Source organism: Embiotoca jacksoni, unplaced genomic scaffold (assembly GCF_022577435.1).
Source record: "Embiotoca jacksoni isolate LCO1_2020_lvr unplaced genomic scaffold, fEmbJac1.0.p SCAF_3, whole genome shotgun sequence".
Taxonomy (NCBI): domain Eukaryota; kingdom Metazoa; phylum Chordata; class Actinopteri; family Embiotocidae; genus Embiotoca; species Embiotoca jacksoni.
The window spans coordinates 25,281,724-25,297,679 of NW_027185381.1; the positions used below are offsets into that span (position 1 = coordinate 25,281,724).

The 15,956-nt window shown below is 44.1% G+C and overlaps 1 protein-coding gene across 1 annotated transcript in view; it reads right to left on the reverse strand.

Annotated features, from left to right (window-relative positions):
* kiaa1549la (KIAA1549-like a) overlaps positions 1-15,956 on the reverse strand; it is an 89,663-nt gene that overhangs the window by 22,185 nt on the left and 51,522 nt on the right. Inside the window, 4 exon segments of the mRNA XM_069162808.1 lie at positions 4,804-4,997; positions 11,151-11,186; positions 12,734-12,894; positions 14,559-14,730. Of these exon segments, the coding sequence (XP_069018909.1) occupies positions 4,804-4,997; positions 11,151-11,186; positions 12,734-12,894; positions 14,559-14,730 (563 nt within the window).

Here is a 15,956-nt window from a genome sequence, read left to right on the forward strand (position 1 = left end):
AAATCTGTCCGTGAAGACCACAGAGGAGCAGCAGCAGAATCAATAACCGCACCGCTGCAGAGCGAACGTTCATCCCTCTGCCTCTTCCTGTTTCGGTTTGTTTTTTTTCTTCTTCTTCTTCTTCTTTGTGCCTCGCACACACCGGAGGAAGCACCGAGCGGAAAACAAAAATGCTCTCCCCGTGAACCCGTGCTTCGGCGTTTCCCGAAGTGTTCGGCGGTCAGCGCCGCACCGCTCCGTTTCCTCGCCAGGAGAAAGATCAGCGGGGACGAAATGGAGCGCCGCCGCTGTTTCGACAAAACAACCGAGCGGGAAACGATGACGTCAGTCATTTTGTGCGCAGAGACGACGGAACGATCTTCAGAAGGACTCGACGACAATTATCTCACCAAAAAAATAAAAAGATAAATAAAACGTGCTCCGATACAAAAATAAAGAGAACGAAAGAAGAAAAGCAAGAAAATTGAAAGCGTCCTTGAGATGTAATTGACGTCACCCGTTGGTTTGTGAACACACACACCGTCGTTTACTACGAGTCGACTCCACAAACACTTATTTCTTGCTCTTTATGTCGCTTCGTGGCTGAAAACGTAGAATAGTCGCCAACAAAAATGTTGTTTTTTTGTGAAAAATAAGGTCTACACTCCACTAAAGTATATTTTTTCAGTAAGATCTGGTCGACTTAAAGTTGAGAGACAAAAACAGGGAATGTCGTGTACGTTTTGCGTCTTTCTCAAACGGCAGCCAACAGCGACGTCACCCAATTCATTTGAGTTGAGATCAGTTTCTGGCCGTCGCCGTCTTGCTATTGTTTTGGAGTAGGAAGTGACCATATTTGGACGAGCTGGGGGAGGAGCGAGCGGTGGACCTAAATCGATCGGATTGGGAACCCTGCGACACTACGCCACGCACAGCTCAAGCAGAAACCTGACTGCACCACGGGCCTGTCAATCAAACAGACACGCCCCCTCCTCACCCCTCCAAAAAATATCGCTTTTTGAGGCCTGATATCTAATTAATATTTGAATTATTTTTAGATGGACCACCAGAAAACGAATACGATGGAGGGACTTCAGCTCACGACACCATAATTACCCGTAAAAAAAAATGTTGCGACTTTGTATTTCATGAGAGAAGTTGAATGGGAGTCTATGGAGCCGGAGGCTTTTTTTGGGGGCCGACCTCTAGTGGCCACTCGGTGGTATTGCAGCTTTAGACACTTTCCGCATCGGCCTCATTTTTCAGACCTGGAAGCTGCGTCCACTTCCACATTCAGACTACGGGTGTTTTTTGTTTTTCTTTGTTACATTATCATACAGTCACATTAAGCTAAACCACCGTGAGTGCTTTTCTATCTTTGGCCTCGTCGGTTCGCTCACCACCTGTTTCCGTCTCTGCATAAAGCACGAGAACAAATGCCTCCTTTTGTTGTGCTGTGAAATCCACTGCGCGCCGTCCTCCGCCGGTTAGAGAATGGGATCTGTAATTAGTGTGTGTGCAGCCGGGCGGCAGAATAACCTCCGCCAACCCGCCTTTCAACAAAATATAAGATGAGCGTGCGTCTGTGCGGGTTTCGGGAAAAGCTTGATTATCGCACCCGGCGCCGGCTCTGGCGGCACTTTACGCCGTCATCATTGTTACACACAGAAGGGCTCCCTCCTGGCTCGGCGGTAGCCAGGGTTATAAATATACATGGGTTTATCATCCTTGAGAGGCAAAGCACAACTAATCCCCGTCGCCATTCACTTCCATTCAGCGGTGCGGAAACGAGCGAGGCTCCGTCTTGTGTGAGGAGGCGCGACGCATCTCATTTATGACTCCCCGAACCTCCCCGGGCGGGGGGGCGGAGGTGGGGAGGGGATGGGGGGGGGGAGGGGGCGGAGGTGGGGGGGGATGGGGGGGGCACGATACGTGTTTGCCGTTGAATGTGGAGGGGGGAAAAAAACGTCTGGGGACGGAAACAGTTTACTGTTCTGAATGTGAACAAAACTGGTAATCCTGAGTGAAGTCAATGCACAAAAATTTTATTAAAAAAAATCATATGCATCGCTCAGGCATAAAAAAAAAATTTAAAAAAAAAGAGGGAAAAGGCAACGAGGTAGGTTAGAAAAAAGGCAGATAAAATATACGGGAAAAAAATGAGAAACCATAATCACGAAGATTAGCGGCAGTCAAATGCGCTGTAAACTCTGTAATATCCATCATTCTGCTTTTAAAAATCCAACATTAACACAGAAATACGAAGAGCAATCCGGTAAATAAGTCTGATCCTCGGTAGTTTGGGGAAATCGCCCGCGGGGGGACAAAATGACCATCTGTCGAGCTCAATGGTTTTTGATCTTTTACATGGATCTAATTAGCTTCAGAGGAGAATCGTCAGAGAAGCTCGAAGCTGATCACAAGTCTTTCTTCCCATGAGCTCTCATGTATCCTAAAAACGCTGATTAAGCGAATGCGATCAAACAAAAGTTCAGAGACTGCTCCTGTTGCGTGCGGCACAGTGATGTGGGTGAATCACGGGGGAGTAATAACGTGTATGTTTTCCAAGTTTCGACAACAGCCCGTGTTTTTTTTTGTTTGTTTTTTTTTTGGGGGGGGGGGATCACTCGTATGTGGACTTTTGTGATTTCAACGCGAACCTGAAACTTTGCCGACTAAGCGGACATCAAATCTTGCGTCAAAGACACGACTCGCGCGGTATTACTATTCTGGTTTCTACTGAGATTAAAAATCCTGTCTGTCAAATGGTGTGACATCTAAAGGGAGAAATATCAGAGCATCAACACGCGTGTTTATATCCCGTCTACATGCAGGCCGACGCATCGGCCATTCCCGGGCTGTCGTAAATCCATCGGCATCGCTGGCCGATCGTTGATATGAAAACTTTTTGTTTGTTTGGGGTCGAAAATAAATTGTTGTGTGTGTGTTTTATAGTTTTGCTAAACGATCACATGTCGTGTTTTCAGTGCACTGATGTCAGTATTTGTCTGAAACTGATTGATAACCACATTTTGATGCTTTACGCCACACACAGACTTCCTCGTGCGGGCTTGCGTAGTTATACCGACGGCTGCCGAGGTATATTTTGGCTGAAATCTCAAAACGGTCCACTAACGGTTGCACTAAAATCTTGTTTCCAGGCTCCTCGATCGGCTCCCGTTCACCAGCGATTGCGAGATTCGGTCGTTTCCATTTACTTCCCGTTAAGTCACAGAAACCTTTCGCGTCACGCCACGTGTCAGAGCGGCGTCGGGCTGTTAACAACTGAAAATTACCTCGGCAATTATTCATTCACGCTTAAAAGCTCCGTTGCGGCATCTTCCCCACACCACGTTCTTTTTTCTTCTGCACCGGTGCGTTCTTAACATCAGCCGCTCTGAAGGACCCGTTTTTATTTATTTATTTTCTCCAATTTTCTCGGCAGCAAATTGAGGTATTTTCTGGTCTTTTGTCTACAAGCAGCCTCTCGTTAACTCTGGACTTAACACCCGATCGCTTCAATCTGTCGGAGTGTGCACTGCTTACTCTGGGTTTACTCTCTGGCTTAAACGCCGCGATGCGCAAACAATCCCGTACGTTTTGGACTCGCTGGGAAGCTTTTTTTTTATGTTGTTTTTGTCGCTGGCTTGTTCGCTGAACTGAAACAGCTGCCGTTGAACTCGGCGGGCCCCCCCCCCCCCGCTCCCCCGTCGACGGGGCCGCCGGCTGAGGAACGGAGCGGCCGATCGGCTCGGTATTTCAGAGCTTTGCCGTGTCGGTGAGGAATTATGCATTATGATGCATTATGACACCGACCACAGGAGCCTATTGAAGGGGTTCTGTTTCCCCTAAGAGCAACACGCGAAGCCCGCATTTCCTCCGAGCTAACAGTCGACTCGTACTGCGACACGGTTTTAGGTGAATTATAAAGTCGGAGACGGGAGTTTGTTTTTAAATGGCGCTAATCGGTGTTCTGTAATCTTTACAAAGGTAACCAATATTTCTATAGTCATGAAATAATTGAATTTAAAGCGTCGGATAAATCAAAAGAAAAGATGTCACAACTTCTACAGAATGACTCGATTCACTCAGATTTGAATCCTTTCGGTCCGATAACGTTTGGAAAGTGTAGAAAGAGACGCGTGATTTAAATATTTTATCCCGACTCAAATTAGCACCGACGTTCGTTCATGTGTAAAAGTCCCACACGATACCTTGAGATTATTTAATGTCTAAAAGAGCTAAAAGAAGAGTGAATATTGAACTTAAGTTCCTCAGATGGACAGAAACACAATTCAAAATGAAAACTTAGATTCAGAAGTTTGTTTGCGAACACTTTAGCTACAAATATTTAACTTTACAGCTTAAAAAAAACAATTAAGTGTCACATAATTACGGCTTCTTGTGGAGTTTTGTGGGTACAAAAAAATGACACTACAAAAATAACAAGATAAAAATGCATTAACAGTTTTTAGACTTTAAGAAAATAAGAAAATTGTTTTTATAGCTCCTAAGAAGCCTCCACAACAACTACTACATGTACTGTAATACTATTTAATACAGCTGTAGCATAATGTTTGTCTGTATAATAAATGTTTTGTACGTGATATCTGATAAAATCATGAGGTTTACATTTTTGGGGGGAGAATTGATCTACATGAAAACACAATTTAAAAAAATAAACATCATATCTAACAAACAGGTGTGCAGGTGAATCACGTTATGTTAATATCCACATTTATACGTAAGATCAATATCTTTCCAATATTTCTAAATATACGGATTAGAAACAAGAACAAATGAGCGAGCGAGCGAGCGTCTTACCCTCCTTTGTGTATGTCAGCAGACGGAGGCCTCTTACTGCCGGTCCCGTCCTGGTGCACCTTCTTATCCAGCGACAGCGACAGAGGAGCGTCTCGGACGGGCAGCCCCAGCACCAGCGTCTCCTTGGTAACGGAGACGGCCTCGTCGCCCGTCCGACCCATGTGCTTCTTGGCGTAGTCGAAGCCCTGGACAGGCTGTCGAGGGAAGGGGATCAAACGAACACGGATCAGAAGCACGGTAAAAGCTTTCGTAGCTCTCAGATCCATCTCTTCGGGGACCGAATTACGGAGCACAAAGTTTGTTTTCTAAATTAAGGCTTGAGATGATGCCTCACAGTTTTCATTCATATTTCTTGACACGATAATAAAAAACTAAAAAAAAAGGTCTTTGCGTTTTCATCAGTGAGAACCACAAGCAGCTAGAGACGTTAAAATAACGCAGATAAACATGCAAAGACCTTCAGCAGGAATACACAGTCATATTCAACACTACAGTTTTTCCATATTTACTCCACAGCGCAGGCCGATGAGAAGCAAACACTGTAAGTGGATGTGGCCGAGAAGCCCGACAGTGATGAGCGATGAATGATAGAACAGCCACGGAGTGTGCAAAAACTTTCACCATGACGCATGTTTCAAAACTGCAAAGCACAACGAAGTACAGCTGATGTTTCGGAGAGAGTTTCAAAATGGCATGGAGTCAAAAGACTGGCAATAAACAGCGCAGGGCAGCAAAGCAGAGCACACACACACCATGAATGTTTTCATCGCAACGCATCACGTGAACATGCGAAATTGCACAAATTTAGCAACAACGCTAAATTGTAAAGCTGAAACTTGCATCAGACATAATTGTAGTTATTATTTATATAGTTTCACGTGAAACAAACATTAAAACACTTGCCCGACGTCATATTATGCAATACATAATTGTAAAACACAGGTGTGTAGAAATCCTTCTATCCTACTAAAGAAAAATAAGAATAAAAATGTACCCATTATAACTTACTTTTGTAATTGTGAAAGTTTTAGTTCATTAATTGTCATACAAATAAGAGTAGTTTTATGTTGTTTTAATGCCTCTAATATAGTGCAGATCTAATGGGAAAATTGGAAAATACAAATATATTGTTTGTCTTTATGCTTTCTAAACATACATAACATAATTAACAACTTGAATATACAAAGCCAACAACTGAAATGGATAAAGAAATGACTGACAGTGGCAGGTACCAGTAATTCAAATAAACAGTGCACTGTAGTGGCAATAATTCTCCACTCGTGTGCCATTAACCCGCAACAGAACAAGGAGGCGTAACGAGATAATTAATTAAGAGAGCCGAACCTCAAACTGGGGCAATATTGATGGAAATATATTTCTGTCAGATTCATCCAGCTGTTTTTAACATGGATGATTGGAAATTATTCAAATTTGTATGCGAAATGATCGCTCAGTTTCAAATAATTGCAATCAGACGATTAATTGTTTATCTGTTGTTGTTTTTTTATGGGTCTGTTGCGACCCCGATTTCATCAACAAGAAAAACCTGCATAGTTGTGACTGTTGAGGGTTTTTTTGGTTGTTTTTTTTTAAGCCAATCTGAAGCTCTGAAGAACCCGACGCGACTTAACAAAAATGTCGGAGTTCGTAACGGCGAACATGATACCGCCTCCTGAATATTAAAGAAGAAAAAAAATCTCCAGATGAGCGTTGCTTCTGCTCCTGATAAAAGTAATTGGACGGACATCCGTCCCTGGACCAGTTTTTTTTTTTTTTTTTTTTTTTTTTTTATCAGTCTCCAAACACCAGAGCTGGCATAATGAAAAAAAAAAAATAGAAAAAAATAATAATAATAATAAAAGCCTAACAGCACCTTTGAAGTCAGGGGTTTTGGCATAAAGAGACATAACATTAAAAAAGGCAGCAAGGAGAAGCATTTTGCGAAAGCCTCCGAGGCCTCGACACGTTCTTTGTATTGCTAAACGTCTTTCAATTTAAGGAATAGAAAACAGGAGAAGAAGAAAAAAAAATAGAGGACAGAACGACCCACTTTTGGTTTTTTGTATAATTTTTTTTTCACCTCCCCTTTTTTTTCTATTTTGAGCAGCTCCAAAATGGGACGCCTAATGCATTTGATGATGCATGCTAACGTCTGAGGGCATGTGAGGTTCGGCGGCGTGGGCATCCGGCTGACGGCGTTCTTAATAATTAATCGGTCATACACACCACTGTGCCGTCAGCTCCGACACACATGGCTGCAGCCCCGCCGACGAGTGTCGGGGAAATGGATATACGCTCGTATGGAGCCGGCGACACACATCGGGGGGGGGGGGGTCTCTAACCGCTGAAGTTGTTTTTTTTTTTTGGGGGGGGGGGGGTGTCTGTTTGATTGACAGGCCTGTGGTGCAGTCAGATTTACGGCTACCGTGGGCGTAGTATCGCCGGGTTTACAATCAGAGTCAGATCCACCACTCGTTCCTCCTCCCCTCAGCTCGTCCAAATATGGTCACTTCCTGCTCCAAAAAAAACACTCCGAACAAGCGAAGACGGCGCCGGCCAAAATCCGAACTCGAGGCTTCAAACCGGCCGTTCACAAATCAGAAGGAGCGACTTTAGCCAACAACGGCAAAACAACTCGCAGAGTGATGTTATTGACTTCGAATTTCACGAGAAAAGTTGAATGGGAGTCTATGGAGGCTTTTTCTTTGGAGCCGACCCTCTAGTGGCACTCGGTGGTATCGCAGCTTACGGCGCTTCCTCAAACCTACGTCCACTTCTTATATACAGTCTGTGGCAAACATTTATTTGCCGGCGACCTGTGCGTGTTCACGACGGGCGGAGAAACGGCGCCGTCATAAATATATCCTCCCGCCGGGATGCGTCGTGGATCATTGAGGAGCTCTCGACAGCCGGAGGTGCGTCGTCGAGCCGCTGGCGGCTGCCGGCCGTAAAAAAAAGACGTTACGTCTTCTGATAAACGACACGAGCTCAAGGGGTCGTAACCTTGAGAAAAAGCGAGCCCGACGTTTCCCGACTCATAATTTACCACACTTGGCTCGCCGATCCTTCTTTTTCTTAATCCCATCCCCCCTCCCCTCCACCCTCCTCCCTCCACCTTCTTCCACTGACAGTGTGTTGACTTAACAAATGGCCGTCATTCATCTCTCGCGAGCAGCCCGCTTTAATGAAGACTTCTGGCTGCTGGATGGAGCTCTTGATCCTCTGATCAGCCTGTCAGAGATGGATGGATGGATGGATGCCCCCCTCCCTCCCCTCCCTCCCCTCCCTCCCCCCACATCCATTAAGAACGGAGCGTCAGAGAAGAGAGAGGAAAGGACAGCGACGCGGTTACCGACCATTTCATTTTACTTAAAGCTGTCATCCGAAGAGACTGGGAGCTGGACCCCCTCCCTCCCTCCTCCCCCCTCCCCACCTTCCTCCTGCACCGCACCGCCAAATTTACCCCATATTTATTTCCCTCCCTTTCCGCCATCAAACAGAAAGCGTCTTCCTCTCTCGTCTAATTTTGACTCGGACCAACGCCGGCTTGATGAGGTGCAGCAGATGGAACGAGATGTGCTCGAATTCCCCCTGCGGCCATATTGATTAAAATTCAGCTGTGGATGGCGGAAGTGCACCACGACACAAAAAAAAAAAAAAAAAGATTGGGTACATTTAAAAAAAAAAAAAAAAAAAAAAAAAAGTACAGCTGGTGTTGCCGTACTTAGGATAAACTCCTCCTGTGGGAAAGCTGAAGCATGAGGCAGCAAAAATGCAAAACACCCTCCAGTCCCTTTAAATGGCAGCTCCTTGCATTGTGCTTTCATTGAACACCTTACAAATGAAAAATGGATTTTTACGTCTACTCTTGCTGATTCCACATCTATAGAGCTCCACGTGGCTTTTCACAAAAAAAAAAAAAAAAAAATAGAAAAAGGGGGAGGGGGGGAGGAGAGGGGAGGGAGAGAGGGAGGGCTCAGACAGAGGGAGGGAAAAAAAGCCGTTTTGAAGAAAGCGATGGAGCGACGGAGAGCGCCGGCCGCCGCTGCAGAATCCCTCTTTGATGCTTAGACACACATGCAGATCTAATATAAACCGCAAGTATTGATCGGCAGCTTTGGCTTGTCGCTGCACGGTGACTGATGGCCCGCCAGTGGAGCGCGCACACACACACACACACACACACACACACACACACACACACACACACACACACACACACACACACACACACACATCTGAACACACACAGTAGATCAACTTGATGGAGTCTGTTGGTGTGCAGGCGACTTTAACTAAACACAAGTCTTCCGAGGTTTGTTATCCCGCGCGGACTCCATTAAGAGCCGGAATTAGCGTTTGATTTATTACCGGGATTTGGAATATGGAGCTTTCACAGGATGCTTTGAGACTAAATGTGAACAGCCAGGCAACATCGGTAATATATATTCTGTGCACCGTGGACTGCATGTGTAAAAGTGGAAAGCGCCTTAAGCTGCAATACCACCGAGTGGCCACTAGAGGTCGGCTCCAAAAAAGCCTCCATAGACGCCCATTCAACTTCTCTCATGAAGTCAATAAAATTACTCTACGAGTTATTTCAGTGTTGTTAGCTAAAGTCCCTCCTTTTTATTCCTTTTCTAATAATAATAATAACAATAAATGTGTTTTGGGGGGGCGTGTCTGTTTGATTGACAGGCCTGTGGTGTGGTCAGGTTTACAGCTACCGGTGGGCGGGGACGTAGTATCGTCGGGTTTCCGATCAGATCGAGTCAGATCCACCGCTGGCTCCTCCCCCCCACTCCAGCTCGTCCAAATATGGTCGCTTCCCGCTCCAAACCGCTCACAAGATTAGCGCCGTCCAAAATCCGAGGCTTCACAACGGCTGTTCACAAAACCAACGGGTGCCGTGTAACCGTCGGTTTGCCGCTTGTCTGCACAAAACAAAATCCCCCCCCTCCCCCTCCAGCGAGTGTAACATCTCACGTTGACTAATGTCAATAAAAAAAAAAAAAGAGTCCAAAAAACTTTGCAGTCGCTTCCAAACACCAAAATCTGACCGTTCAAACATTCATCTCATTTGCTCGCCGCCTCATCGTGTTCGGGGAGAACGAGGCGGTAAAAATACCGCCGTGGATAAGAACACTTGAACGTAGCCTCGCAGCAGCCGCTCCTATTTCAGGAGTCTTTAATATTTCATGGCAACTCAACACAACACGAGTAGCAATAAATGTTTACAAACAATTTGGGAAAACAAACAAAACCTTGGAGCTTCGGGAAAAATTGAAATGTAAATATTAGAGCATATAAGTAAGAGGCCAACACACACACACACACACACACACACACATACACACACACACACACACACACACACACACACACACACACGTTTTCTTTTCCAGCTCCATTTACCCGCCCCCAAAAATATGTAAATGTGCCGCCTACTTCCCATCCCTCCCTTTGCATCTCAGTCCACGATAATGTAATCTATGCTGGAGTATTAAAAAAAGAAAGAAAGAAGAATCGGGTCGGAGGTCTGCGTGGGTTTCCTGCTGAGCCGCCGCGGGACGGCGAGAGGATGAAAAACGAGCGGCCGACGACAACGAGCTCCAGTCGCCTTTTAATGAGTGCCACGAAATAAAAATAGATTGCTTTGCTTCGCTGGTGTTGGGGCTTTCCTTTTTTTTTGTTATTTTTTTTTTGCCATTCATATTTATGGTTTAAAAATGGCTCCTTCCAGCAGCCGAACAGAATCAAGCTCATTTGCCTGTTTTGTTTTTTACGAGGCGGCCTGTTTCCATGTGAATTCGGTCCATCGACTCCGAACCAAAACAATTTAAATCTGGAGGGGGGACCTGCTCAAGAACTTAACACCCCTATTATGTTTTGTTTTTGGGTTGTTGTTTTTTTTCACCTGTCCTCACTGAAACCTCCCCACCCTCCCTCCTCCCTATCCCTCCCCTCCTTCCTTATTGATCTCCCACAGCCAATGAGGATGGTGAGAATAAGTCATGTCCAGAGCACAGCAGACACATGCAGGAGATTTACCCGGCAACAATGACAGGCAGCAACACACGGCGATAAGCAGCCATCAGACCTATCGGGCAGGTTTCAAAAACGGAAAGCAGACCAGTAACTCGCTCATTCATTCAATCGATCGATCGATCGATCATTCATTCATTCATTCATTCATTAATTCACTCATTCATTCATTCACTCACTCATTTATTCATTCATTCATTCATTCATTCATTCATTCATTCATTCATTCATTCATTAATTCATTCATTCATTCGTTCACGCACTCAGTCGAGTCGAGTCAGTAATCCACCAAACATGAATACCTGGTGGTGGTAACTGCCCTCCCTTCGATATGAAGTCTAAACAGGGAGAGAGTCAGAGGGACAAAGTCAGGACGGGGAGGTTAGTGTAGAGTAGAATAGAATAGAATAGAATAGAATAGAATAGAATAGAATAGAATAGAATAGAATAGAATAGAATAGAATAGGTCGTGATTCCTATCTGTGTTAATAATGCTGCGCTCACCAAATAAATTTCTTAAAACCAACGATAAAAGGCCAAATTTAAAGCAATCCATCCATCCATCAAAGTTTGTAGACGTTTTTCCTGGTTCAACCACGAGGAGTCGTACTTACAGACACTCATAACATTTTTAGTGTTCGTACACCTTTTGGTTTTGATGATGTTTTCGCCTCCTCACAACTCATGTAATCGAATTTCTTCCCGTTTGTATCGACGGTCCGCCGAACCCAGAAAATATTTCGGAGTACAACGTCATGGAAAAGAACAGCAAAGGATTATGGGTGAATTTTGATCCTGGCAAAAAAAAAAAGAAAAGTAAAATGACTCGCTCCGTTAATTTTTATCAGGAGCTGATAAAAATGATTTGTAGAGATGCTTATTTTTACTCCTGCTCAGTTTAAAGAAGGATTTTTTTTTTTTTACTGATGGTCAAAGCTTTAACGTCTTGTTTGATCTTGTTCGCGAGAGATTCAGCATGTTGGTTTATTCATGGCTTTAGCTGGTGTGGGTGGGAACAGTTTGACCTGATTGAGACCTCAACCAGAGCGAGGTCCAAAAAAAAAAAAAAAAAGACCGGAGTTCAGGTCTAATCGTGAAATCGAATCTAAAAAAAAAAAAAAAACACTTTAAAAATGATTGAGGCCGAGCCGCACGGAGATTCTTCTGGAGAAACGAGGCTGGCGGGGCCTCGCTGCTTGTTTGCCACTTCACCGAGGTGCGGTGACACAAGCAGCTGCTGTTCTTGGCGTCGTTGTGCCGGCGCCGCGGTCCAGGAGAACAATCCCACCCGATCGGAGCAGCTGGCAGCAATCTATCACAACCAAACGCTCCTTTTTGAAAATGATTGATTTTTTTTTTTTTACATTTTTTTTTTTTCCACCCTCAAACGAGCCGACGCCGTTATCGTGAAAAGGCGGCCGACGTCACCCCGAAGCCTCGCTCCCGGCGCGGCGGCGGCCTTTTCTCCGGGTTTGCTTTCGGTCGATTGGTCTTTCGCGGCACGCGTGATTAGCGATGACCACGGGCTATTGGGCAGCGAGAGAAACAAATGAGTGAGGCCCGGCACAGATGGGGATGCATTTTTTTTTTTTTTCTGACCTGAAGGAAACGACTTAACGCGACTTTTTCAGCCCGATGCGTCACTCAAAAACAGGGTTGCGTAATCTCGTTGAAGTTTTAACAGTAGATTTCTTTTCTTTTTGGAGGTTCAGATGTGATTTGTAGTGTTAATAGTAGAAATGAAAAGAGGAAAATGAGGAAGAAAGAGTAGAAGGTAGAGAAAAACAAAAAGAAGTCGGAGGAGGAGGAGGAACATAAGCTGCGACAAGGAAGTAAAAAAAAAAAAAAAAAAAAAAAAAGGGGGAATCGAGTTTGACGTTCTTACCTTGGAGCGAGTTTTAAAGCTCCTGAAGGCGCCGGTTTTGAAGATGACTCTGTTCCTCTTACACAGGATGAAGGCCACCATCCCGATCACCACCACCAACAAGACGAGGGGCGTCAGGACGGCCATGAGCCACAGGTTGGTGGGCGGCGTCTTTATCACGGCTGCACACGAACAAAGAAGCGGGACTTTAATGCGGAAGAAAACGCAGATCATTCATCGTGTCGCGGAGCTAGCAAGCTACAAACCCAAAGACTGGCCTGAGTACGGTCACTCAGAAAAGAGTCAGCCAATCAGAAGAGAGGGTGAATGCTCTTAAAGAGACAGACACAAAACAGACTGGGTTTTTTTTTTGGTAGAGCTCCAGAGAGAAGCTTAAAAGAGGAAATTTAAAACTATTTTGATGATTTTTTTTTTATACTTAAAACCACAAAAATATCTTCTGATGGACACCAGGACTGAAAATAAAACACTGGGAAAGAGCAAAATATGGGACCTTTAAATCATATCACATAATAAAAACAGAAATATGGTAAAGGGAAAAAGCTCCGCAGTGTTTTTAAACTTCAGTATCTTCTTACCAAGTTATTTCTTTGAGCTTCTTTGTCACAGAACAGTTTGCCAAAGGGACGTGTTTTCATTATTAGGATTAATGCAGTTGGTCTCCTCTGAGCCCACGAAGGAACAAAACTAAACCAATTTCACGAGAACACTGCGTTCAGTTCTCTGCCCGAACACCGTTAGGAGGAGCTGTGAAGGGCACTGACGGTTGTTGGTGTCTCTCCAGTTTGTTAATTATACATTTCTGGGAAAATGTCAGGGAGGAAAAAAAAAAAAAAAAGGTAAGAGGGAACATTTTGTCCTCTCCGGCACGAACATCCCGCATGCACGGATGAATATTCAGAGACAGATATCGAAAGTGAGAAAACAACAACAACAAACAAAATAAATTCTTACTACAATCTACTGAAAATAAACAGCATGGAAACACAATCTTTGATCTACCATTTGTAAATTTAGCGTATCGGATATTATGGAAATTTATGGAAAAGCCCAAATGTCAACGAGATTCACAGGAAGTCAAGACTGCTATTGAGTTCAGCTGATCAATTCTGAAGAACAGGTAAAGTCAGAATTTATATCACAGTGTGGCATCTCTGCTGAAGGAGAAGTGTGCTCTCCGTGAGTTGACTGTGTATCTCTAACTTTTATGGACACGAAAAACTAAAAGAAAACGTGTAAATGTGGAAAAAAAAAAAAAAAAAAAAGATTTTACTATTCTTATGATAATTATTTCTAAACCTAAAACTGCCAAAAAGACCTCTTTTCACGGCAGATATTTCAGCGGCGAAAGAAGATATAAAGATTTTGTGTTTCACGGTTTTTGGGCACAAAGAGTATTATGTGCATCTCTGCAAAAAAAATAAAAAATAAAAAAAGCACACAAAAAAAAGAAAAATTCAATTATTTGAAAATTTTAATTAAATTATGCAGATTAAAATAATAATGTGGATTAAACTGAGATGCCATTTACAGCTCATTTGAATGTTATTCCTCTTCTCGGTATAAACGCGTTTCCTTTTTGTCGGTCGTTCTTTTGTCGAGCGCTCTCATCTGTGCCTTGACTTCCTGTTTAGACCTCAGTTCATAAGGAGGGCAGCACTTCAATATTCAATTTGTTTACAACCATGCTGTCATGGCTACCAGGCTTTTTCGTGGGCACTGACATTTCAGTGACTAAAACTCTGCGTCGCGTCTATTGTGCGTGACTCGCCGGGACACATTGCTAACGCACTGTAACGGCGGTACAGTCTGATAACAAGCTTACGTTCAGCCTGCACTTGCACAAAGTATCCCAGCGTCAGAGCCATGGTCTGGGAGTCCAGGCTGCAGAGGGTCTTAGCGGCTGTGGTTCCGGTGATGGGGGCTCCGCTCAGCTGGGCGTAGTAGGTCATCTCCGCCGGGTTCTTGGGGCCGGGGAGGCGCCGCATGCTCACCATCTGGGAGAGGAGGAATAAGAGTGGAGGACTGCGTGGAAAACACTGGAGTCATTTCTCGAGAAAGAAGGTTTTAACCCGGTTTACTTTAAATATACAGAATATCAGCGAAGCACGTAGTCTGTTGCGAGATTTGACGCAAAGTCCGTTATCTCTCCACACCAACATATACAAAAAAATCTAATAAATCTCTGCTACGTCTACAGCCGCCCAATCAAAACTCAGCATCTCGGGTTTTGCTTTGATCGAGTCGAGCATTTGCTGCGAGATAGCTGCACTTGGGGAAGACACTCGAGGATAACCGAGTCACTTGAAGTCTCAATTTCCTTTCATCATACATCAAACACCTTTTTCTTTTTTTTTTAATTTGAGGAACACATTACACGGTTTAATCAAGTCTGGTAATTTGATTTCCTCATAAAAAAGATGGGATGAGTGTTATTGAATGGCCCGATGATTTCTGCACCTCCCCCCCGTCTCCGTCTCTTCCCTCCTCCACTTTGCCGCCATAAAAACTGGTCATCTGTGACTCTCCCATAAAAAACCCTGAAGGTGTGTAAGGCATACGGCCCAGGAGGAGTCACACATTGTTTTAATGTTCCAGAATATGACGCAGCGAGCAGGAAGGTGACATGCAAAAAAAACACACAAAAAAAACAAGCATCTGTACTTCTGATGCCTGTAATTCAAGTGTAATCATTCCCTGATCTCCACCTCACACTCCCAACTCCATCTAATCTTAGTCCTATATTACAGTACGGTAAAAAAAAAAAAAAAAATCAAAACACAATGAAAATCAACTTGCAGACACTTGAAACCTATTTATGATTTATCACAACTTCAATTAATGTATTTGCCCAGTTATTTACTGCCTTTTAAAAGTTGGATATTATTTTGTGACAGTACAAAAATGGAATGTCTTTGGACACAACCACATTTATAAAATGTTGTCCAAATCCATTCTTCTGGCATTATAATTCATGAAAGCACTGCTCCTCGGCGGTCGATGCTCCCGGAATATTTATATATACCAGTTTTCAAAACTGTGAGTGGCGCTGTCCAGGGTGCTGAATCTGGAGCTGTCCAGTGTGCTGAATCTGTCCAGAGTTATGAATGTGGAGCTGTCCACGGTGCTGAACCCGGAGCTATCCAGCTGTAACGCCGACATAAACAGCTGGTACCTTTGCTATGTAGTTATCGTAGAGCCCTGCCAGCAAGGATCTAGGGAT